This window comes from Dipodomys merriami, unplaced genomic scaffold (assembly GCF_024711535.1).
Source record: "Dipodomys merriami isolate MVZ:Mamm:240054 unplaced genomic scaffold, mDipMer1.0.p SCAF_11, whole genome shotgun sequence".
NCBI classification, from domain to species: Eukaryota; Metazoa; Chordata; class Mammalia; order Rodentia; family Heteromyidae; genus Dipodomys; species Dipodomys merriami.
In genome coordinates, this window is record NW_027202382.1 from 23,287,462 (window position 1) to 23,312,681 (window position 25,220).

The following is a 25,220-nucleotide window of genomic DNA, read 5'->3' on the forward strand; positions in this document are numbered from 1 at the left end:
AGCACAAAACTAGAACCTTGAAAATCACTGCTATAAGATTGAGTTGAGGCAAATTATTGGTTCTTGAAAGAAAGAATCATGAAATTAGTTTAAGGAAATTAAATGTGTTCGTATGTTTCATATTTATTTTCTCTTCACAAAAATAAAATTAGAAGAGATCCTTTGATTCAGCTAGAAGTGTTAGAAATAAACTGAGACTATAAAAGTGAATTAAAGCATAACTAACCCCATGGATCTGTTTAGAGAATATCTGTTTCAGATTTTCAGTTTGGGTTTTGAGCCACATTTGTCTAATCATAACTAGATTAAAATGAACTTTCAATTTTTTTGAAAACTATACTGTGTGTATCTGAATTGATTCATATTAAGTTGTAAGTTTTCATTTTGACTAGAAATTAGTCTATTTTTAGACTTTGATAAACCTTTCTAATGCATTTTTGGGAGACATCCGTTTTGTGTGTTCATAGTGATTTATAGATTTCAGATTTAAAATTATCTAAAATATATTCCTCAGCATTTCTCATTAACTAATTAGGTTCTCAGGATTAGGTACAAACCCATATACTGATTCAGTGATTGTTTATCAAATATCTATGTGGATATAGCTTATTAAGAAGTGTTCAAGATAGCCCGGGCTCTGGAGGCTCACCCATGTAATCCTACCTACTCAGGAGGCTAAGATCCAAGGATTGTGATTGAAAGCCAGCCTGGGCAAGAAGCCCCCATGAGACTATCTCCAATAAACCATCAGAAGACTGGAAGTGGCATTGTGGCTCAAAGTGGTAGAGTGCTGGCCTTGAGGGGAAGAGCTCAGGGATAGGGCCCACACCTTGAGTTCAAGCCCCATGACTGACAAAGAAAAGTCCTCAAAATACATGGAGCTATAGAGAACAACATACGTCAGATTTAGCTTTTATTTCTAGCTTCTTATTTGCATAATTTTATTTTATTATGTTGTTTGTCTTTTTTTTTGAGATCCAGCAGCTTAATATATGTATAATACTGACTTTTATGTTTGGCATATAGTAACTTTCCAGTCAGTGTGAGTTCTCTTTGTCATACAGTATATTTCAACATACAGTGATCCCTAACCTATCTTGGGAGTTAGGCCACAGAGACCCCCACATAGGTTAAGTAGCAGCGTTGTATAGCTATCCCTCACTATATTGTGGTTCACTTACTACTACTTAGCGAATTTTCACCAATTGTGGGGGTCTCTGGAACATAGCTCCCACAATAGGTGAGGGGTCACTGTTGACATATTTTTTTTTTAAAAAAACCTACAATACAGTGAAGCCACCATAAGCAAACCACGATATAACGAGAAACGACTGTAGTACTACTTTCTTCTGGATAAAATAAATCATATATTAGTTGCTTACTCATTGTTACTATTAAAAGTTATTTTCCTAGTTTTAAAATGAAGTAAAAAAACAGAATGTACTGTTTGACATTTTTCATTCCACAATAAGTGAATTCAGCAAGCATGACATCTTTAATACCATTATTCCTTGCTTGATGTGGCAGACTGTGGGTGACTAGGACTGGGTTTGCTTTGTCCCTCTCACTGTTGTTTACTTCCTCTCAGCTTGCATGCTAGGAGGACAGCATCCATGATTAGAACTCTTGTATCATTGACCAAAGAAAGAACTTGGTAATAATGGTGGAAACTTTCTATAAAGTGAAAAATTGAGATTTGAGATAAAATTCAGATTAATAAGACAAGAGTTTCTTTTGACCTCCAGTCTTAATAGAGAACTACTTCCCGTACTTTTGATAAAGTAAGGTATGATTTGTTTTCATCTTGGTTTTGTTTTTTACTTTACATGTACCTCATACATTTTTATTGAACTATAGAACACAGCTTTCTCATAACATCTTTCCATGTAGCTGATGTAGATAGATCAGAATGATGTCATCTTGCTAGTGTCAATACTGACCACAATTTTAGTTCTTTTCTACCCCATCCTTTCTTTAATAGGAACTGTAGTATAAATGTTGGGCCCATCTTCCTCTGTTCTTGTTGAGGTTACATGGTATAGCTATGACTATTAGAGAGGATGTGTGAATTAGATTTCATTACAGTTCATTATTTGGCATATGAAAAGGAGTGAGGCTGGCATCAGGAAGTCAGTGAGACTATGCAGAGATTCAGATAAATGTTGGGTCTGACAAAGATGATTTAAATATTGAACTTTTGTTTCTTGTGATTTTGCATACATATGCAGTTTTATAAAAGTGGCTGGAATTGCTAAGTTGTTAAATTTCTTTTAGTTAGTAGAATTTTTAAAAGAAAAAGCAAACTTCTTTGTTTATGTTCATTATAGACTCTGAAATCATTAAAGTGAAAGAATTTTTATCTCTCATTTTATAAATTAAATAAGATTTTATATTTCTATTCATTTATTTTTAAAAAAAGTATATTTGTGTTTACCATAGAGTCACAATGGCTTCAGCCTTTCGCCTTTCTTTGAAACCAAGGGTCAGTGACAACATGACTCATTTAATGGTGGATTTCTCTCAGGAAAGACAGATGCTGCAAACTTTGAAGTTTTTGCCAGGTAAATACATGTATTACATGTACAGCTTTGGATAAAACTTTTTCCTGAAAGATTTTTCTCTAATGCACATTGGCATGTAACTAGTGAAGAAAGAGAGAGAAAGAGAGAGAGAGAGAGAGAGAGAGAGAATGTGTTGAGAGAGAGAATATAGTGTGTATGTATATGTGTGTTTTCCTGCATTAAAAAATAGCTTTAGATGCTAGTTCTTTGTATAGATAATTATTTTTATTGATAGAAAAACTCCCTTTAAATACATTTTTAATTGTAAAGATGCTGTACAGAGGGCTTACAGTTATATGAGTACATTTCTTATCAAGCTTGTTACCCCCTCCTTGGTTTTTCCCCTACCATCTGTTCCCTCCCCACCTTCTCAATTCCTCCCTCTCCCTCCCCCGCAAAGTTGTAAAGTTCGTTTTCAACATAGTGTCTTGTACATCTCCTGTACACAGGTCAAACTATATCCTTATTTCAATATTTTGTTCACTTCCCCTCCCCAAATTAGAAACTTGTATATACAAGATTCAAGGCACCAGAATCCAAATACAGTGAAAAACAGGGGTTATACCATGGGTGAAGAACATACAAAACAAACTTCTCTTTTAAGAGTGCCATTAAGGGATGTTATTTATTGCTACTTTGTCAAAGAGAAACAGTATAGTATGATGGTTAATGATAGGCCTAGAGCATTGATTTAGATTTGAATGTTGCTGCTTGATTGATTGCTATATTATTTGGAATAAGTTACTTTTCCCCATTTTCTTCACCTTTAAAATGTTACAATATATTTGTAGGATTTCTATTAGGATTAAGTGAATTGATTCTTGTGTGTGTGCTAGTATTGGGGCTTGAACTAAGGGCTTGGAACTCTTACTTGGAGGTGCTCTACCATTTGAGCCACAGATCCACTTTTGGCTTTTTGGTGGTTAATTGGACATAAAAGTCTCATTTTTCTTTCCCTGCTGGCTTTATAAACCACACATATCCCAGTCTCATCAGTAGCTAGGTTTACAGGCATGAGTCACTGGCACCTGACACGAATGGACGCTTCTAAGGTAAATTTGCAATAATATCTGGCACATAGTTAATATTCAATGAATATTAGCTGTTATTATTTTTGTGGATTTGGGGGTTTAAAGGGAACTAAGATTAATAATTATATGTTAATATACCATTAACATGATGTGTTATATCAACATCATATATAAATATTGTATGTTAACAATGATATGCTAACATTGACCTATTAGTGTTTAATGTTAGGATGATGAAGTAGCCTGAGTCCCAAATTATTACCTAGGTATGTGAAAGAGTCAGTTAAGGATATTTTAGTTAATATTTTTTGTCACCAAGAAATATTGTTAAATTGATAGGTAAAACTGTGTGGATATGGTGATTTGTGGAACTAGAGAATGGTTGAAAGTGGCATTTTACTTACAAGTATTTTTTTTAAGATGAACCATTCTTGAATAAAGAGTGTTGAAGGGCTGGGCTGGGAATGTGGCTTAGTGCTAGAGTGCTTGTCTAGCATGCATGAAGCCCCAGGTTCAATTCTCCAGTAAAATATAAACAGAAAAAGCCAGAAGTGGTGCTGTGGCTCCAGTGGTAGAGTGCTAGCCTTGATTGAGCAAAAGAAGCTCAGGGACAATGCCCAGACCCTGACACACACACACGCACACGCACACGCACACGCACACACACACAGTGTTGGAAGATATAAAACCAGTCATTTCTTTGCATAATCAAGGACTGTACTATAGGATTGTAAGATTAGGTTATTAGTCATAAAAGTATAATGTAACCCAGTAAGGGCAGCACAAGTATTAAGTATTAACTTGTCTGATAATGATTAGAAATTCCAGAAGAATTTCTATAGAAGGAAGAGATGAGTGAAAGAAGTGTACTTGACAATGGATGCTAGCCTATATATTAGCCTTTCAGAATTACAGATGGTCCTTGATTTATCTTCCTAGGGTGATTGTAAACAGTAGTATAATATATTATTATGCTAATAGTAAGTGACAGCAAGCCATGGGCAGCTTCCAGTCGGCTTCATGGTTATAAAGGTAAAATCATTGCTGTATAGTATAGTGCGGTGCAAGGCTAAGCTATAATGGTGTGTGTGTTAGTGTGTGTTTTCAAGTTTTTTTAATTTTATTTTATTGTAAAGTTGATATAAAGTTACATAGTTAAGGTTACATAGGTAAGGTAATGAGTACATTTTTTTTTTTAGAACAGTGTTATGCCCCCTCGATTTCTCCCACTTTACTTTCCCTCTCATCCCTCTCCCCCCAAGTTGTAAAGTTCATTTCCAGCATAGTGTCTTGTGAGTATCACTATTGCATTGGTTCACCCTTTGTCCTTTATCTCACCATTTTGTTGTTCCCCTTCCCTTCACCAAATCAGATAAACGTATATACAAGACACAGGATACCAAAATAAAAAAAAAAACAGTGACAACAGAGGATAAACCAAAGGAGAAAGGAAAGAAAGAAAAAAGAAAGAACTTCACACAGCACATTTTAAAAACTCGTTTCCTTATCCTGGAATTCATTTCTATTAGCATCATTTTATATGGTCATTTGTACATAGCTATTGAGCTACTATGATCCTCTGCTAGGAGTATCCTAGACATATACTAATTATTACAAATGAGGAAACCATGGAGCCTATGTTTTTTGGGTCTGTCTTACTTCAAATTTTAATTGGATTAATGTGATAAAACTCCATTATGAATTGTAGAACACCTACACTGTATAGAAGACCCTTGAGGAAAAACTTTTTGAACCCTCAGGAATCATAGAGTATAGTACTGTACTACCGATGTTTGATTTTCTTTTCCCTTAGTACCATCCAGCTTCTACGAAGACATGAGGTATTCAATAAAGCACTTAAATTACGAACATTAATATTTACCTTGCTTTATGTAAGATATATTTTTACAAAATTAAGGGCAAGTAAACACTCCACCGATCACACAGTGATCTGAACACAAACTAATGGTAATTTGTACTCAGAGCTCTGCATCAACAGAGCAACAAAATGTGGGTACAGAATTAAACATTTTTGCTTTAGAAATTTTGTTTGTTTGTGAATGGTCCTGATTGATCAGAACATGTGTAATAAACCCACAGGACACTTGTTAAATGTGAAATTGCTATTACAGGTGTGAAATAAACATTTTTACAAGTTTTTTTTACAATACCAATTTAAAATGGTTAGATTAGTTTAATCTGGCATTGAGAATTTTGAATGTCAGGCTAGATTTTATTTAAGTTTTAAAAAACATTGTAAGTAGTTGTACAGAGTAGTTACCATTCAACAAAGCAGTTTATTAATGCATCTTGATCAGTGCCTCCCCTTCATCATCCTTCCTCATCCCTCCCAATAAAATCCCTCTGATTATTGTTAACTGAGGGTTTATGCTCAGTAAAGCACTTGAATGTTCACTTGAGGGATTATAGTATTATACTTAGTACTTTCACTGCCATAAAAGTCCTCTTTGCTTGATTCTTCAGCTGTCTCTCCCTCTCAACCCCTGGTAACTATTGTTCTTCTCACCCTCATAGTTTTGTCTTTTCCAGAAGATCATAGAGTTGAAATGATTGAACTAGTAGCCTTTTCACTCTTTAACCTAGCTATATACATTGAGGTTCCTCCTTGTCTTGATAGTTTATTTCTTATCGCTGAAAAACAGCCATAGTTCATTTGTACACCCACCTACTGAAGGACAACTTGGTCTTTTCTAAGTTTGGGCAACATTGAGTACAGTTGCTCAAAACATCTTTGGTACAGGATTTGTGTGGGCATAATTTTTAGTTCCTTTGGGCAAATAACAAGGAATGCATCTGCTGGATAGTTTTGTAAGAGTAAATTTTGTAGGAAAGCTTCAAACCTTCAAAGTATCTATATAATTTTGAATTACTAGTAGCAATAAGTGAAAGTTCCGGTTGCTCCATTTTTTTTGCCAGCATTGGTATGGTAATACTACTTGGTTTTTGTTTTGATTTGTATTGCCCTTGTGCCACATGAAGTGGAGAATCTTTTCGTAGACTTATATTGCAAACTGTAGATCTCTGATGAGATGTCTGTTAAGGACTTTCACCTTCTTATTGAGTTACTTATTTTTTATTTTTTGATTTTAAGAATTCTTTGCCAGGCGCCCGTGGCTCACGCCTGTAATCCTAGCTACTCAGGAGGCTGAGATCTGAATCGCAGATTCACTAACCTGGGCAGGAAAGTCCTTGAGACTCTTATCTCCAATAAACCACTAGAAAACCAGAAATGGCGCTGTGGCTCGAGTGGTAGAGTGCTCACCTTGAGCTGAAGAGTGCAGGAACAGCACCCAAGCCCAGAGTAAAAATGTTCTGTCAATGACTTGTCTTTCCATTCTCTTTATAAATGTCTTTCACAGAGCAAATTTTTAATTTTGATTGTTTTGTTTTTGATTAGGGTCTCATTGTGTGACCCAGGTTGCTCTTGAACTTGTTTGTAGATTTGGACTGCCCTTGAACACCCAATCCTCCTGTCTCAGCCTCTCAAATGCTGGGATTTCAGGTGTTCATATTATGCCAGGCTCTAGACCTTTTAATTTTAATCAAACCCAACTTATCACTTAACTTCTATCATGGATCATTAAGTTAACTTGTGGAGGAATAAGGTCTGTATCTTGATTTTTTTTTTTTTTTGCATGTGACTATCCAGTTTCTGTACCATTTGTTGAAAAGACTCTTTTTCTTCATTGCATTCACATTTTGAAAGATAAGCTTAGTATATTTTTGTGTGTCATTTTTTGGCTCTCTATTCCATTGATCCATGTGTCTTTTCTTTTTTTTAAATTTTTTTTGTGAAAATACTGTACAGAGGGTTTACAATTACATGAGCAAGGTAATGAGTACATTTCTTACCAAGCATTGTTGCCTCCTCCTTTGTTTTTCCCCTATCATCCCTTCCCTCCCATCTCCACAACTACACCCCCCTGCCCCGCCGCCTAAATTGTAAGGTTCTTTTTTTGACATAGTGTCTTGTACATCTCATTGTTGCAATAAAGTCAACCTGTATCCCTATTTAAACAATTTTTTTTCCCTTCACCTTCCCAAATTATACCAATTTCGGGGCTGGGAAGTTGGCTCAGTGGTAGAGCACTTGCCTTGTATGCATGAGGCCCTGGGTTCGATTCCTCAGCACCACATAAGCAAAAAAAAAGAAAAAAGCCGGAAGTGGTGCTGTGGCTCAAGTGGTAGAGCTCTAGCCTTGAGCTGAAGAACTGAGGGACAGCGCCCAGGCCCAGAGTTCAGGCCCTACAACCGGACCAAAAAAAAAAACAAAAAACCAAATTATACCAATTTCAAATACAGTAAAAACAGGGGTTATACTGTGGGGGAGGGACATACAAAGCATCAAAAAATCATGAGGTACCTTATAAATACATTAGAAACAATAGCAAGAAAGAAAAAAACCACTTGTGCTATGTGTCTTTTTCTTTGGTCAGCATCACATTGTCTTGATGAATGTAGCCTTAAAGTACATATTGAAGCAATGTGGTTTCAATTCCACAACTTTGTTCTCCTTTGGACTCTATTGACTCTTTGGGATCTTTTCCATATAGACTCAGGTAATTGATACCTGCAAAATAACTTGATGGAATTTTAAGTTGGAAAGAACTGACATCTCAAGAACATTGTTTTCTAACTCATGAACCGGGAATACCTGTCCATTAATATATTTTTCTATGATTTCTTTTATCAGTTAGTAGTTTCCTTCATGGATTTGCAATATTTTTGTTAGATTTATTCATAAGTATTTCCCTTTCTGTGGTGCCAATAGTAAATTTTAAATTCAATTCTGTTTGTTCACTACTGATAAATAGGAAAGAATTGATTTTGCAATATTGAGCTTACATTCTTGGATTTTTTGGGGGGGGGAGGTCGGGTCGTGGGACCTGAACTCTGGGCCTGGGTGCTGTCCCTCAGCTCTTCAGTTCAAGGCTAGCACTCTACCACTTGAGCCACAGCGCCACTTCCGGCTTTTTTTTTCTGCTTATGTGGTGCTGAGGAATCGAACCCAGGGCCTCATGCATGCAAGGCAAGCGCTCTACCAACTGAGCCACCTTCCCAGCCCCTGATCTTACATTGTTTAGCCTTACTGTGATTACTTTTTACTTCCAGGTTATTTTTATTATTTGCTTTTCTACATAGATGATCATGTTATTTGTGAACAAAGACAGTTTTATTTACTCTTCTCAATACAAATACTTCTTATTTCCTTTTATTACTTTATGGCATTAGTTAAGACATTTCTGATTCAAGTGGGGAAGGTTCACATTTCTCATCACTAAATATATTACAGGCACTCATCAAATTGAAGTGTCTTTTCTGTTCTTTTAGAGTTAGATGTTGAAATTTGTCAGATGATTCCAGTGCATTTATTGACACATCCATATGTTTTGTTTTAGCCTGTTACGTGATCAGTTATATTCATTGATTTTCAAATATTGAAAATCCAGCCTTGTATGCAGACTAAATCTCATTTGGTCAACATATATTATTATTTTGTACATTAATGTATTTTATTTGTTAATATTTGTTGTGATCTTTTTGCATTTATGCTTAGGAGGGTTATTAGTCTATAGTTTTCTTTTCCTGTAATACTTTTGTCTAGTTTGTCTATTAGAGAATTGCTAGACTCCTTGCAGAATGACTTAGGAAGTATTGTTTGCTTCTTTCTTTTGAAAAATATTTTATAGAATTGTTATAATTTCTTCCCTAGATGTTAGGTAGAATTTATCAGTGAACCCCTATAGGCCTAGTGTTTTTTGTTTCAGAAATTAATTATTGATTCTGTTTCTTTTATAGATATAAATCCATTCATATTTTTCTTGTGTGTTGATATATTGTATCTTTAGTGGAATTAATCAGTTCATCTAGAGTATCATATTTGTGGACTTAAAGTTACAGTTTTTAAAAATTATCCCTTTGGGGTTTATAGAATGTGTAGTCATGCACCTTTTTCTATTTTAGATATTAGTAGTTTGTGTCCCTTCTCTTTTTTTAGTTAGCCTAAGGGGTTCATTGATTTTATTAACTTTTTTAAAGAATTTTCTTTGGTTTCATAGCTTCTCATTATTGGTTTTTCTTTTTTTCAGCTTTATTGGTTTCTGTTCTAATTATCATTATTTCTTCTTACTTGGGATTTAATTTTCATGTGTTGTTTTGCATAATGGAAGCTTAAATTAATGATTTTATTTTATTTTTTGTTGGTTGTGGGGCCTGAACTCTGGACCTGGGCGTGGTCCCTTAGCTCTTCAGCTCACGGCTAGCACTCTACCACTTGAGCCACAACACCACTTCCAGTTTTTTCTGCTTTTGTGGTGCTGAGGTATCAAATCCAGGGCCTCATTCATGCAAGGCAAGCACTCTACCACTGAGCTACCTTCCCAGCCCCATTAAATAAATGATTTTAAACCTTTCTAAAATATGCATATTTCTATATGTATGCATGTCATGCTATAAATTTTTCTCTAGGCTCTGCTATGATTGTGTTACATAGTTTAGTAAGCTATGTTCTCCTTTTGGTTTAGTTAAAAATATTTTTTAAATTTCTTTTGAGATTTTTGTCTTTAACCCATGTGTTACTTAGAAGTGTTTTGTTTAATCTTAAAATATATTAATATTTTCCAACTTTCAGTTTGTGATTTCTAGCTCAGTTCTATTTTGGTCTAAGAACAGTTGTTGCAACATTTCTGTGCTGAATTTGCTAAATTCTGTGTTTTATGGCCCACCACGTGGTCCAACTCTGTGAATGTTCCATAGGAGCTTGAGGTTACTTACTTTTGTGATGTTAGTCTATAGATGCTAGTGATAGGCAGTTATAATTGACAGTGCTGTAACGTTCACTTACACCTCTCTGGTGTTCTGCCTTCTGGGTCTATTTCCACTAGCAGAGGAATGTTCTCTGACTAGACATCTCTCACTAATGCTGGATTCACCCATTTTTACTCAATGTATTTTGACACTTTGTTAGATTCATTCAAGGATTAAAGACTTTTTTGTCTTTCTTGAAGAGTTGACTCCTTTGTCAGTATTATGACTCTCTTTACCCTTGATAAGTTTCCTTGCTCTAATTAGGCCTGTGGGCTGCATAAGGTCTGTGAAGTCATTTGATAGATGGGACAGACATTTAATGCCTATGGTCCATCTGCCTGTTTTGATAATTTTATATGATGTTATAAGTATCTAAATGTCCCTTGGAAAAAAAAAAAAGTATACCTTCCCTTCCCAAAATTAAGATAGCTAATTTCACTCTCCTGATTGCTGTTAGTATTGTATCTTTTTCTATCTATTTAATCAATGGCTTCATAATTAAAGTAGGTTTCTTGTACACATTTGGTTGATTTTTCTTCTCAATTGTGTCCTTTAACTGGTATATGTAGATCTGTAAAAGTAAAAGCAAACAGTCTGTTTTCCCTTACTTCAACACAGATAATGCCTGTGACTTTCTTAAGATGTGAAGATTTCATGTACCATAAGCAAGCAGTCAATTCTGTGGTAGATACTAGTGAGATGTTCTCTAACTTATTTCCATTCTGACAAGTGGAGATAGCATCAGATATTACAGTTTTGGAAAGAATTTCCCAGCTGAAGACCCAATCATATCCTTGGGCCCCCAGAACTTCTTTTAGGCTGAGATTTGAATTCCTGCAACTCCTCTTTAGGTTTTATTAATGCTATAATAGCTCACAGAACTCAGTGAAATACTCTGCCATTACAAAGGATATTTTTATTTTCATTTTTAATACAATCTTATTATTATAATTAAGGTGTTATTCATGTACAGAGGATATTGTAGAAGATAAAAATAAGTAGCCACAATGAAGAAATACATAGGTGAGGTCTGGAAGGTTGACAAATAAGGGAGCTTCTGTCCTTGTGAAGTTGGTGTACAATACCCTCTGAGCATGGATGAGTCTTTGTCTTTCTGTCAGCATTATTCAGAAGCTCTTTAAATATAGTACTCTGGGATTTTTATAGAGACTTCATTGTATAAGATTGTCAATGGACTGGGTAGGGATATCCAGCAAAGCCTCTCTGGTTAGATTATTTTATTGAGTAATCTAATGTTACTACTATGAATATAGTACTAATGTTAATCTCAGTGATCTCTTCAAAATAGGAAGGTCATATGGTCTACTATAAATAAAAACAAAGATCTACATATATAACATAGTATCACAAGATAGTTTATCTTAGCCGCAGGTAAATATCTATAGCTAGTACATAGAACAAAAAAGGGAAACAAAGCCTATCAATAAAAACAAAGGGAGACAGTAAGAAAGAATAAGGAATAAAATAACTATAAAACAAACACAGAACAACAAAATGACAATAAATCATTTCCTGTAAATATTTAAATGTAAAAGAATCTTTGCTCCTCAATCAAAAATAGAGTGGTAAAATGTACTAAAAGGTCCAACTAGCTAGATGTTGGTGGTGCATGCCTGTAATCCTAGCTACTTAGGAATCTGAGTCTGAGCATAATAGTTTAAAGACAGTCCAGGGAGAAAAGTCATGAGACTCTTATCTCAAATTAATCATCAAAAACTGGAAGTGGAAGTGTGGGCCAAGTGGTAGAATGCCAGCCTTGAGTCAAAAAATTAAGGGACAGCATTAAACCCTGAGTTTAAGCCCCAGAACACCCCCCCACACACACACAATATCCAACTATATTCTGTCTACCAAAAACTTATGATCGATGATGCACAAACTGTGAAAGTGGTAAAAATGAAAGGATGGAGTTTAGTTTGATAAACACCCTTAAATTACCTAAATTTTCTTTCATACCAAATATTACTACTTTTTAAATTTTTTCATTTTTACTTGAGTTTCTACTTTACGGTTCAGTTTCTTTTTTTAAAATAAGTTTTTTTATTGTGAAAATACCATACAGAGGGGTTACAATTACATGAGCAAGGTAATGACTACATTTCTTATCAAGCATTGTTGCCTCCTCCTCTGTTTTTCCCCTACATTCCCTGCCCTCCCATCTACACCCCCCACCCCGCCAAAGTTGTAAAGTTCATTTTTCGACATAACGTCTTGTACATCTCATTGTTGCAAAGAGTCCACCTGTATCCCTATTTAAACAATTTGTTTTTTCCCTTCCCTCCCCAAATTATACCAATATCAAGTACAGTGAAAACAAAGGTTATATGTGTGGGAGAGACATACAAAGCAAAAAAAAAAAAAAAAAAAAAATCACCTTGTAAATATGTTAGAAACAATAGCAAGAAAGAAAAAAACACTTGTGTCCTTATCTGTTATATATTATGGGAACAAAAATATGAGAACAAAAATGAAAGAAATAGTAATGATAAATGATTAATGCTTCTTTGGTTGCCATTTGTTTTATTAGGAAGACAAATTCCAAATTCTTTTCATGCAGTAATATACACAGATTTGAACTTTGGTGGGCTCCATAGTTAATAGGTCTCAGTCATCCTCCCTCACTTTCTTACCATGAAGACTTGAAGATTCAAATTTGTTGTCTCTCAGTTGCTATACATTTTAACTTTTACATATAATTCTTTTATTGTTACTACTCTAATTTTTAAAATTAGTATATTCTTTTTAGGTTTATAGAAAAGTTTTAGGTTTATAGAAAATTAATTGAACAGTACAGTTACTGTCTAGAAACCTCCCCCACATACAATTTAACATATTATTAACTAATCTTACATGAGTGTAGTATATTTATTAAAATAGATAAGCCAATAGCATACTGTTATTAACTAATGTCCACAGTTTCTATTAGGGCTTACTCTGTGTTACACTATTTTCTGGCCTTTGAGAAATGTATAAATCCACATATTCACCTTTACCTTTGCCCCTTGAGATAGGATCTCATTATTCTCCTGCCTCACCTTTCCAGTTGCTGGGATTACAGGTATGCACTGCCATACTCAGCTCTGAAGAAACTCATTGTCAAGTGAAGTAAAAAAATTAATTTATACATGTTAAATGTCACTCATTTGTTCTAGATTATTGTAGTGAATCAGAACTCTTAGGAAAAACACTTAAAATCCCTACATACCGGGCTGGGAAGGTGGCTCAGTGGTAGAGTGCTTGTCTTGCATGCCTGAGGCCCTGGGTTTGATTCCTCAGCACCACATAAGCAAAAAGAAAAAAAAAAAGCCGGAAATGGTGCTGTGGCTCAAGTGGTAGAGCGCTAGCCTTGAGCTGAAGAGCTGAGGGACAGGGCCCAGGCCCAGAGTTCATGCCCCACGACCGGATCTAAAAAAAAAAAAAAAAAAAAAAAAAAAAATCCCTACATACCTTAGAGAATGGGAAATTCTTGTTTTTGTTTTGTGTTGAGAAATTACAGTTCTTTTTTGGGGGGGTCCAGTCGTGGGGCCTGAACTCTGGGCCTGGGCACTGTCCCTCAGCTCTTCAGCTCAAGGCTAGCGCTTTACCACTTGAGCCACAGCACCACTTCCGGCTTTTTTCTTTTTGCTTATGTGGTGCTGAGGAATTCGAACCCAGGGCCTCATGCATGCAAGGCAAGCACTCTACCACTGAGCCACCTTCCCAGCCCGAGAAATTACAATTCTTATATTAAAAGTTTTCATTAAAAAAATTAGTGGCCACAATAATTATATTTATGAGTTACAGTGATATTTTAATGCATCATACAATCTATAATGACCAAATAAGAATAATCGGCATATTTGTCACCTTAAATACTTACTGTCATTTATGTTGAGAACATTCAAAGTCTTCTATTTTGACATATGTCATGAGTTACTGTTAAATGTATCATTTTCTTGTGCTACAGAGAATACCAGTGAACACCACGATTCAGTGTTTCTTTCTAACTGCATTTTTGTATCTGATAACCAGCCTATTTCTCTTTATATGTATCTGATAATCAGCTTATATAAACAGGACTTTTTAAATACTCTGAAAATATAACCTTCAATTATTTTAATCATATGTTAAAAACAACATATTCTGTTTGTCAATACTAATTCAATTTATATACTATAACTTTGAAATAATAGACCAAAAATATGATGTAAGGGCTAGAGGCATGACTTAAGTGGTAAAGTGTCTGGCTAGTAAGTGTGAATTCCTGAGTTCAAACTCCAGTACTGCCAAAAAAACACACACATTTATAAATATATATTCCATTCAGAAATAACACATACATATATATGTACACACATATATATACATATATTCTGTCAGAAGTAACAAATCGTTCTTGATGTTTATATATTTAAAATGTATATATTTGCTTTTCGTCATCTAAACATTTAATAAGCTTTGTTTATGAAAAACTTTGAAATATGAATTTTTAGTAGTTCAGCTATAAAAGATGCCTTGAAAATATTTTGCATTTATAGGATATCCTTTCTTATAACTTGATTCACTTTGAGTACTTCAAAAGCAGTATGAAAAGTAAAAGTTGGATAACAATAATATGCTTGATTGCACGTGTTCTAATACATGAAGAGTGAAACTCCACTTTTTTCTTCTCTTTCAGTCCCCAAATCTCCAGAGATAGATCCAGTAGATTGTTTGGTGGCTGACAATGCTGTAACAGTTGTTTGGAGAATGCCAGAAGAAGATAATAAAATTGATCATTTCATACTAGAGTATCGGAAAACTAATTTTGATGGACTTCCACGTGTAAAGGATGAACAATGTTGGGAGTTAGTTGATCATATTAAAGGCACTGAATATACATTATCAGGTAAAATGGCAGCATTTCAGAAATCTTAATCTTAGAAAGTAACTGGAATTATGAAAAGTATTTTTTCCTTTTTTGCTGGTCTTGAGGCTTGAACTCAGGTCCTAAGTCCTGTTTCTGAGCTTTTGTGCTCAGTGTTCTACCACTGGAGCCTCAGCTCCACTTCTGGCTTTTTTGTTTGTTTGTTTGTTTGTGGTTAAAGAGTCTTATAGACTTTCCTGCTCAGGCTTACTTTGAAGCACAGTCCTCAGAGCTCAGCCTTTGAGTAGCTAGTAGTACAAGTATGAGCCACTGGTGCTTGGCAGTTTTTTACTTTAAAGGATAAAATTATTAATAAAATTAAGTTTTCAAAGCCACACTGGCTTTCCAGATATTTATTATGGAAATAAATTTCTCTTCAAATACAAAGAAAGCTTTTGTTTTAATTACTTGCAGACATGCAGCCTGTTAAAACAGAATGTGTATGAAGCAAATGTGGAATGGTGTTCTGGAAACAATATTTTAGAATACCAATTTTCACTTTGTTTTTCAGACTAAGAAAAAAAAAGTTATTAAAGTTTTAAATATACTCAATACTGCACATTTCACTGGCACTGTTTAACTCCCGTTACTTTTATTGTTTAAAGAAATGTTGATACTAAAAATAGAGCTGTCACTTTTGTGTTGGTCTTTTTGAAGGCTTTAAAAAAGTATCTCATGGGCTGGGAAGGTGGCTCAGTGGTAGAGCGCTTGCCTTGCATGCCTGAGGCCCTGGGTTCAATTCCTCAGCACCACATAAGCAAAAAGAAAAAAGCCGGAAGTGGTACTGTGGCTCAAGTGGTAGAGCGCTAGCCTTGAGTTGAAGAGCTGAGGGACAGGGTCCAGGCCCAGAGTTCAGGCCCCACAACCGGACCCAAAAAAAGAAAAGGTGTGGGGGGGTAATGGAAAGGGATGGGAAGGGGAAACAAAGGAGGAAGCAACAATGCTTGATAAGAAATGTACTCGTGCCGGGCGCTGGTGGCTCACGCCTGTAATCCTAGCTACTCAGGAGGCTGAGATCTGAGGATCGCGGTTCAAAGCCAGCCCGGGCAGGAGAGACCATGAGACTCCTATCTCCAATAAACCACCAGAAAACCGGAAGTGGCGCTATAGCTCAAGTGGTAGAGCGCTCGCCTTGAGCTGAAGAGCTGAGGGACAGCGCCCAAGCCCAGAGTTCAAGCCCCACGACCGACAAAAAAAAAAAAAAAAAAAAAAAAAGAAATGTACTCGTTATCTTGCCCATGTAATTGTAACCCCTCTGTACGGTATTTTCACAATTAAAAAAAAAAAAAAAGATACTTTGACACACACACACAAAAAAAAGTATCTCAGAATATTTGAGGTGACCAGATATTTTCCAGACATCTAGTGACAGGTATGCATCATAGTAACACCAATAGTTATCATTATATGAGTAAACTGCTTATCAGGAGATGGCATTGCCTGTAGTGAACTTTACATAGAGTACACTTCTTTATCTAGTACATCTCATTTAATCTCTACCACAATTATTTATTTGTCTTTTTACTTCTTCCTTTTTATTTTTTTTTTGGCCAGTCCTGAGGCTTCAAATCAGGGCCTCAGGGCTATTTATTGTCTTGTCATTTCCTTTTTTTTTTTTTTTTTTTTGTCATAGGGCTTGAACTCTGGGCTTGGGCGCCATCCCTGCGCTCTTCAGCTCAAGGCCAGCACTCTACCGCTTGAGCCACAGCACCACTTCTGGTTTTCGAGTGGTTTATTGGAGATAAGAGTCTCATGGACTTTTCCTGCCCGGGGTGGCTTTAAATCATGATCCTCAGATCTCAGCCTCCTGAGTAGCTAGGATTACAGGCGTGAGCCACCAGTGCCTGGCTCATTTCCATTTTATGTGTAGAAAACGGCGCATCCATCAGGTTGTTTAGAATCTAATAACTAGTAATTTTTGGGCTGAGATTTTAGTATACGCAACGTTAGTTTTTATTAATTTCTGTATTTCAGTTCCTGTTTATAATTCATTTTTCACTATAAAAATTTTAATATAAAAATTCCTTAGGGTTTCTGTTTTCCAGAGTTAATTAATACATTATTATAAATTGTGACATCTCTCTTTGAATGATAAATTACTTTTGTTTGTTTTGTCAGTTGTGGGGCTTGAACTCTGGGCTTGGGTGCTATCCCTCAGCTCTTCAGCTTAAGGCTAGTGCTCAACCACCTGAGCCACAGCACCACTTCTGATAAATTACTTTTGATGAGCACTGAAAGGTACCTTTTTAAAATCATTAGGCTGACAGGATTAATAAATTGTATAATTTATTTCTTAGAAAATTCTAGGTAAATCCTGAATCCTCTTTATTTCAAGCTTATCCATTTAACATAAATTTATATTCTTTCCCAAAAAAAGAGCTACTTTAACTGAGGAAAATCGTTTGAAAATTCATAGTCATAGATAGAGACTTTTACTTTTCATGTCTGAAAACAATTTCATTATTTTAGGCTTAAAATTTGATTCAAAGTACATGAATTTCAGAGTACGAGCTTGTAACAAGGCTGTAGCTGGAGACTATTCTGACCCAGTGACCCTAGAGACCAAAGGTAAGAGCAGTAGTTGTTTGCATATCATAAAAGGAAATCTGACATCTGAAATCATTCTAGATTTTGTGACAAGAAGCATTTCGTGTGTGGTTTAATTCCTTTCCTACTTTCCTTTACTACCCCAGCTCTGACTTTTCCCAACAGTAGAAATTATAAGGCTAGGAAAATAGGACTAAAGTAGTGGTTTTCATTACATTTTCCTTTATGATTGCATTATATGGGTAAAATTGCTTGAGATAGTAGTGTTTTATTTTCTCCTGAATGCTTAGTTTACAAATTTTAAGCTTGTGTAAAATATATAAGCATTGCTGAGATTTGCTCAGTTTATTTAGAGAATACCTTATGAATCAATAATGAAGAAGTACCTATTTAATATAGTCTAGTCCTCGGATTCCCTGAATCATCTTGTTATTACCATTGATAGACTTTATACTTTCATTTGTGTTTTGGAACTTAAACTCAGGGATCTTGTGCTTACTTGGCTAATTTTGCTCTCTTGAGATATGCCTCCAGCCCAAGTTTTTTCTGGTTGTTTTGGAGATGAAGTCTTACACACTTTTCTACCCAGGCTGGCTTCAGATCTTAGCCTTCTAAGCCACTAGCTCCTTACTTTATTTTATTACTGTTTATATGAAGTTCTTTACTTAATCACTAGAATCGTTTTTAGTGATAAGTAGACTAGATATTCCTATCCATACTACAGATGAAGAAAGTAGTTAAGCATGTTACATTGACCAGTCTCTAGATTGTTTGGAAGTATGAATCTGTTTTTGTGTTCTTTGTCAGCTTTTATTATGGCCTTGAAATCTTAGTTCTAGACTCTGAGAACAATCTGCAGTTAGTGAAAACTCTAAAATAACTTAGTTGAACAAAGAAGAAATTTTAGATATTACCATCATGAAAGGCCTTTATGCTAGAGAACATCACATGCATTAATCAATAATTGAAATATAGAAGTTTTCTATTTGCTTAAAGCAATTTATTTTGGAAATGCAAGATATCAGTGTTTATCCTAACTTTTTCGTAGCCTATTAAGGAATTTTATTTACATTTTTGCTGAAAACCTTCATTATTTCTTCTTTCTCAAAGTTTAGTTCTGTTTAGAGGCAGATTTTGAAAGTTAACTTCTTTGTATGACATTTAGTAGAAACTGTGAAGTCAGTACATTTGAATCCAGAATGTTGTATTATAAATAAAGACAATGAACAATAGCTCCGATAGATTGTTGAAATTGAAGTGCTCTTTACAGAACGAGTAATAGATTAAAGGATTCTTGAGTCACCCAATGAACATTAGGCTCTCTGCATGTTTTTCGTGGTTTGATGATGCATACTTCACAGATGCACTACAGCCTTTGCTAATCCAGCTAATATCCTTAAGGGAAGCAGGGTATTGTAAAGGAATATTCTTTTGATGTATAACTACTAAAGATGAACTTTTATAATTAACATGAGTAAATTAATTCGTAACTCATATATGATTAAAACTTTGTGTTTCAACCAACTCTGTGTGTGTGTGTGTGTGTGTGTGTGTGTGTGTGTGAGAGAGAGAGAGAGAGAGAGAGAGCGCACACGTGCACGTTGCGTGTGTGCACTGCTGTGCATGCACATGACAATTCTGGGGTAAATTCAGGGTCTGGGATAAATTCTAGTCCTGAAAAGCCAAGTAAGAGCTTGAACCACACCTCCATTTACATTGTTTCTTTTCTTTTTCGTGGTTAATTGGAGATAAGAGGCTCAACGTTCCTTCCTAGGCTGGTTTCAAAATCCTCAGGTCTCAGACTCCTCCTGAGTAGCTAGGATTAAAGTTGTTAGCTAGCAGCTCCCAGCCAAGGAAACCTTATAATAGATGATATATTTAAAATATTCTTGGAATTACATTTCAAAATAGGAAAAAAAGCTGTGAATTTTAATAATTTGCTTTTAGTTTCCCTAAAGGGAAGCTAATGACTACTTTGTTAATTGATTTCATAAATTAGTTGGTCTAAGAAATGGTGAGTATTGCAGATATTTTCTCCAAATTCCAAATAATCTGAATAGTTTTGTTTCTTTTCTTTACATTGTAAACCACCTGTAACCTGCATCAGACCTTTAGATGTTATGATTAGGAATTTAAACTTTATTCTCTGTATATAGTTTTGAGTCAGCTAAGTAGGAGAATGTGCACTAGAAAGTGGATATTAAAAATATTGTTTTGGACAGCACTTAACTTCAATTTGGATAACTCATCATCCCATTTGAACCTGAGAGTTGAAGATACATGTGTAGAGTGGGATCCTACAGGAGGCAAAGGTCAAGAAAGTAAAATTAAAGGAAAGGAAAACAAAGGCAGGTAAGCTAGTTCATTAAATTTATTATATGAACAGTTCTTTTACAGTAGTTTTTCTGTAACAATAGCACTGCAACTCTTAATTTACATATGGATTAATGTGTGTACATTGTTTTTCATTTGACATTAACATATTTAAATTTATATTCTTCATACCAATATGATTTGTGATATTTTAGTAGATTTCAAAGTGAAGGGTATAATAATTGATTTGACACTTGACTTATCATTAACATTTTCATTGCTTTTTTCTTAGTTTCTTTTCTAATCTTACAAACTTTCATTTCACCATTTCATGTCTGCAAAGGTATGTACACAGAAACTAAAACTGCTGGACACAATCTTACCTTAGAGATCACTTCTCATATCTGAAGAGGTCTGCACTAAATGACAACTTTCAGCATTTTACCCAGAGTTTGCCACAGTGAGCAACTTAATAAATTCAAGAGATGGGCTGAAGGGCCTTTTTTTATTTGTAACAAAACTCAAAATTGTCAAGTTTTGGAGTCTTTTTGCACAGAGTAAATTTTTGTTCAAACTGACATTAATTACAACAATGAATTTTAAAAACCCTCAGCAGGTTTTTAAATATCATTTTATTATAACGTTAAGTTGTTAAGCAGCCTCTTAACAGTTGCCTATTTTTATCTAACAGTGTCCATGTCACTTCACTGAAGAAACATACAAGGTGATGATCTATGTCTGTCTGGTTCTAGGACTTAGTATAGCTAGCTTGGCTGAATAATGTTCAATTTTTCTTTTTAACCAACAAGCAGAAGCCATTGCAGCAGCCTTCATAAGCTAAATATTGCTTTGTGTAGACTGTCTGTTTTAGTAGTTCATGTTATGAATTTACAGCATCGTAGTGTGCTACCTATTATTTGTATTGTGTATGATAACAAAACTAGCTCTGCTTTTAAAGTCTTTTTTGAATTATTTTCCCTCATCTGATTTTTTTTTCTTGCTTTTACTTATACCCGGCATTTTTCTTGTGTTAATATATTCAGTATATATTTAACATTATGGTTTTTATATATATATCAAAGCTTTTGTATGTATTTTGACATGAGGCGGGTTTAATGTTCTATATAATAATTATGCAACTTCAGAAACATCAAAATTAAAAAATTAAGGCCATTGCTGGAATTATTAGGAGAGTGCCAGAAAGGTGAATCATTTCAGATTGCACAAGCACCAATGCACATATTGAAATACTACATCTTTTCCAGAAACTAGAATGTGTTGCCTCTTCAGTTTATTTACTATAGATAAAAGTGATTTCATAGTATGTTATAGATTATAATAGATTTAATAGTCTATTAAGTTTTTAATCTGAGAAAATTTAGACTGATTTATTTAGCATTTCAGGCTATATTCTTTTTCTTTTTCTTCTTTCTCTTCTTTTTCTTGTTAAAGGTGTTTTAAAAGTAGACCATTTCTAGATGTTGTACAGGTTAAATATCACTTACCTGAAATTTGTGGGACCTGAAGTGCCTCGGTTATTTCTTCAGGTTTTAGAATACTTGCAACATGAAATATCCTGAGATTTGGGACCCAAATCTAAACACAAAATCCCTTTTTTTCATAAGCAATTTGCTTATGTATGAGTATGACTCATCACATGAAATCCAGTGTGGAATTTTGTACCTGAAGCATTGTGTCAGTTGTCAGAGTTTTCAGTGTTATTCAGATTTCTGGATTAGAGGTGCTCAACCTGTATGCTTAGTCTTAAATTCATCCTTTGCATAAATATTTATTCACTGTAGAGGATGTAGATGTTATGGAATTTGTAGGGATAAATACTGTCTTTGCCTTCAAGAAATTTGCTGTAATTCGTGTAGATGAGATATACACAATTAACAATAATGCTTGATGGACATTATCTATAGTTATGTCAGTGAGCTCAAAGGAAGAGAGATATTCAGAGCTGTTAGGTATTGGAGTGGTTAGAACAGTGCTTCAAATTGATATTAACAGCTAAGCCTTTACTAATTTACTGTGATTGGATAGCCACAAAGGAAAGAGTTTGCCCACTCTCACCAGTGTTCTTTTTTTCTCAGCCAAATAGCATACAACACAGATCACAGAGGAATTTTCTCATTGCCAAAAGCGCCAAGGACTAGGAAGTGGAAAAGTACTAAGAAAAAATTTCTAATACCCCCTGCTCCATAAGGAGGTCTCCATGAAGACAACTGAAAAGCATCCCTCCCAAAAGGGACCTCTGATTTAAGATGATTAGGACAGGAATGAAGATATGCCTGAGTTGGTGAGAGGGATAGAACTGCAGCTCTCTTTAAAACTCTAGGGTGCTAGGGGTGTTGCAAGTCTGTTATAAGCAAGGCAGTTCTCACCCAACTGAAAACCATTAAGGAAAACTTCCCTACCTCTCCCAAGGCCTTTTAGGTAAAGCCTTTTTAATTGTCTCTGATGGTTTGTAAAAGATCACACAAAAGATTTTGGCCTGAAAGGAGACCCCTCAGATGAGTTATGTAGTGTGTGGCAAGATGTGGAAGGCTTTTTTTGTGTGTATTGGTCCTGGTATTTGAACTCAGGACCTTTTTTGGTAGTTTAGTGGAGATAAGAGTCTCATTGACTTTCCTTTTCAGGCTGGCTTTGAACCACATTCCTCAAATCTCAGCCTCTTTAGTAGCTAGGATTATAGGCATTAGCTACCAGCACCCAGCTGGAAGGCAGATTTGTTACTGGGGTTTGAACTCAGGCCTAGCACTAACTAGGCAGGCTCACTCCTGTTTAGTCATGCTTTCAGCCCTGTTTTTCAGTCATTATTTTTAGGATAGAGCTCACTTCCTACACACCTGAGCCATGCCTACTTTAGGTATGTGGACATTTCTGGGATCACTGCATATACCACTAGGTCCAGCATTCCTTCATGGATACAGAGTCCTTTTCTTCCCACCACTGGCCTTGCTCCATCATCCTCCCAATAATTTTTGGATAACAAGCTTTCAGATGACAACCCTGTTAGACTTGGCAAAAGGAGGGGGGGGGTCTTAGGAACTTTGTGGTGCAAGGAACTGTGGTTCTTCAGTTCCCAGCCCTCCAAGTAGGTAAGATTATAGACATGAGCCAGCAGCACCCAGCAGGCCTTCATTCTTGAAGTGGGAGGATGTGTTGTATTTGGACTTACATTAATGGGTACAAGAAGAAAGATACTGAAGCAGATTCTGTAAGTACGAAGAACACAATACATTTAATTGTACAGTGCTTGCTAGGGCTTGGAAGGCCGATTAGGACTCAAATCAATAACCTCAGATGCCAAGCCAAGTGGATTGTGACAGTATTGAAGACATGATTTTAAAATACAGGAATCAGTCTTAGGTTTACTCTGTACTGGTGAACAAGGTGAGAAGCGGGTATTAAAGAAATTAAGCTAGGTGCTGGTGACTCACCCCTGTAATCCTAGCTACTTAGGAGGCTGAGATCTGAGGATAGCTTTTGAAGCCAGACTGGGGAGGAAAGTCTGTTATTTCCAATTAACCACAGACAGACAGATGGGGAGAAGGAGAGAGGGAGAAAGAGCAAGAGGAGAGAGAATTTGAGGTAGCAAAGCCTGAGTTAAGACAGTTAAATGGATAAAGTATCTTTTAAGAGAAACAGGTGGAAGGTGATCATGTTTTACATATGATAATAGTTGTTCTTGCAAAATGTACTTAAAGTTGGAAGTATGGAAGCTACAATAGAAGTGCTCCTTTTCTCTGAAACTAAATTGCCATTCTCAATAGTTATATCTGTTTTTCTTTTCTTCATGCTTCCCCTTATTTCTTTACTACTGGTAAGTTACACTTTTTTTTTCTTTAAAAATTGATTTTGTGACTATCAGATGAGCTCTTAGCATATTTTGAAAAGATGCTAATGAAACGTCTTTATTTATATTGTATGACTTTCTTTTGCTTTTTATTCTAAATTACCTAGGATATATTTTTCAAACTGTATGTTTCTTCCTAACTCACAAATGTGCCTGCCAACAGGGGAAGAGAACAGTGTATTTGTATTTATTGTAAAATCCTAAAGCATTGTGTTTCTCCAATTTAGGAAGAATATGATTCAGCATTCCTTTTCATATCTTCCCAAAATTACATCAAATATACTCTTCACACTTCTTTTGGTGCCAGTCCTGGGACTTGAACTCAGGGCCTAGGTGCTATTCCTGAGCTTTTGTGCTCAAGGCTAATGCTCTTCCACTTGAGCCACAGCTCTACTTGTTGTGGTGGTTAATTGCAGATAAGAATCTCATGGATTGGGCTGGGAAGGTGGCTCAGTGGTAGAGCGCTTGCCTTGCATGCCTGAGGCCCTGGGTTTGATTCCTCAGCACCACATAAGCAAAAAGAAAAAAGCCGGAAGTGGCGCTGTGACTGAAGTGGTAGAGTGCTAGCCTTGAGCTGAAGAGCTGGGGGACAGCGCCAGGCCCAGAGTTCAGGCCCCACGACCGGACCCAAAAAAAAAAAAAAAAAAAAAAGAATCTCATGGAGTTTTCTGCTTGGACTGGTTTCTAACCACAGTCCTCAGATCTTAGCTTCTTGAGTAGCTAAGATTACAGGTGTGAGCCACCAGCATCTGATTCACATTTAAGGAATAGAATGATTACTTCAAATGAAATATTTTCAGAAGCCTAATCTAAAAAGTGAAAGAAAGGACTCAGAGCTGGTCTCTTTCCACAGTCCCACAGAAGCCTCTGTGACCTCTGTAGATTTCTCTTGAGTTTAGGACATGATTTGAAAACACCAGTTTCAAATGCCATATCTGTCCTCAAACCACCAGGACAGTGAAAACAGAACTACAGTTCTTTTTGGGTGGGAAAATACTTGAACTTAGGGCCTGAGTGTTGTCTCTTAGCTTTATTTGCTAAGGCTGGTGCTCTTCCACTTGAGCCCCACACTGCCACTTTCAGCTTTTTGGTGGTTAAGGAAATAAGACTTTCATTGATTTTCCTGCCAGGACTAGCTTTGAACCATGATCCTTAGATCTTAGCCACCTGAG

At 35.6% G+C, this 25,220-nt stretch overlaps 1 protein-coding gene across 5 annotated transcripts in view; it reads left to right on the forward strand.

Moving 5' to 3' along the window:
* The window catches only part of Fsd1l (fibronectin type III and SPRY domain containing 1 like), a 75,440-nt gene that overhangs the window by 33,231 nt on the left and 16,989 nt on the right, over positions 1–25,220 (forward strand). For 3 of the 5 annotated variants that reach the window (XM_070011101.1, XM_070011107.1, XM_070011104.1), the window contains 5 exons: positions 2,440–2,561; positions 15,099–15,308; positions 17,796–17,894; positions 20,096–20,225; positions 20,878–20,910. In XM_070011101.1, the coding sequence (XP_069867202.1) occupies positions 2,440–2,561; positions 15,099–15,308; positions 17,796–17,894; positions 20,096–20,225; positions 20,878–20,910 (594 nt within the window). The remainder of the gene's footprint in view (positions 1–2,439; positions 2,562–15,098; positions 15,309–17,795; positions 17,895–20,095; positions 20,226–20,877; positions 20,911–25,220) is intronic. The other 2 variants (XM_070011102.1, XM_070011103.1) reach the window with 1 other exon arrangement.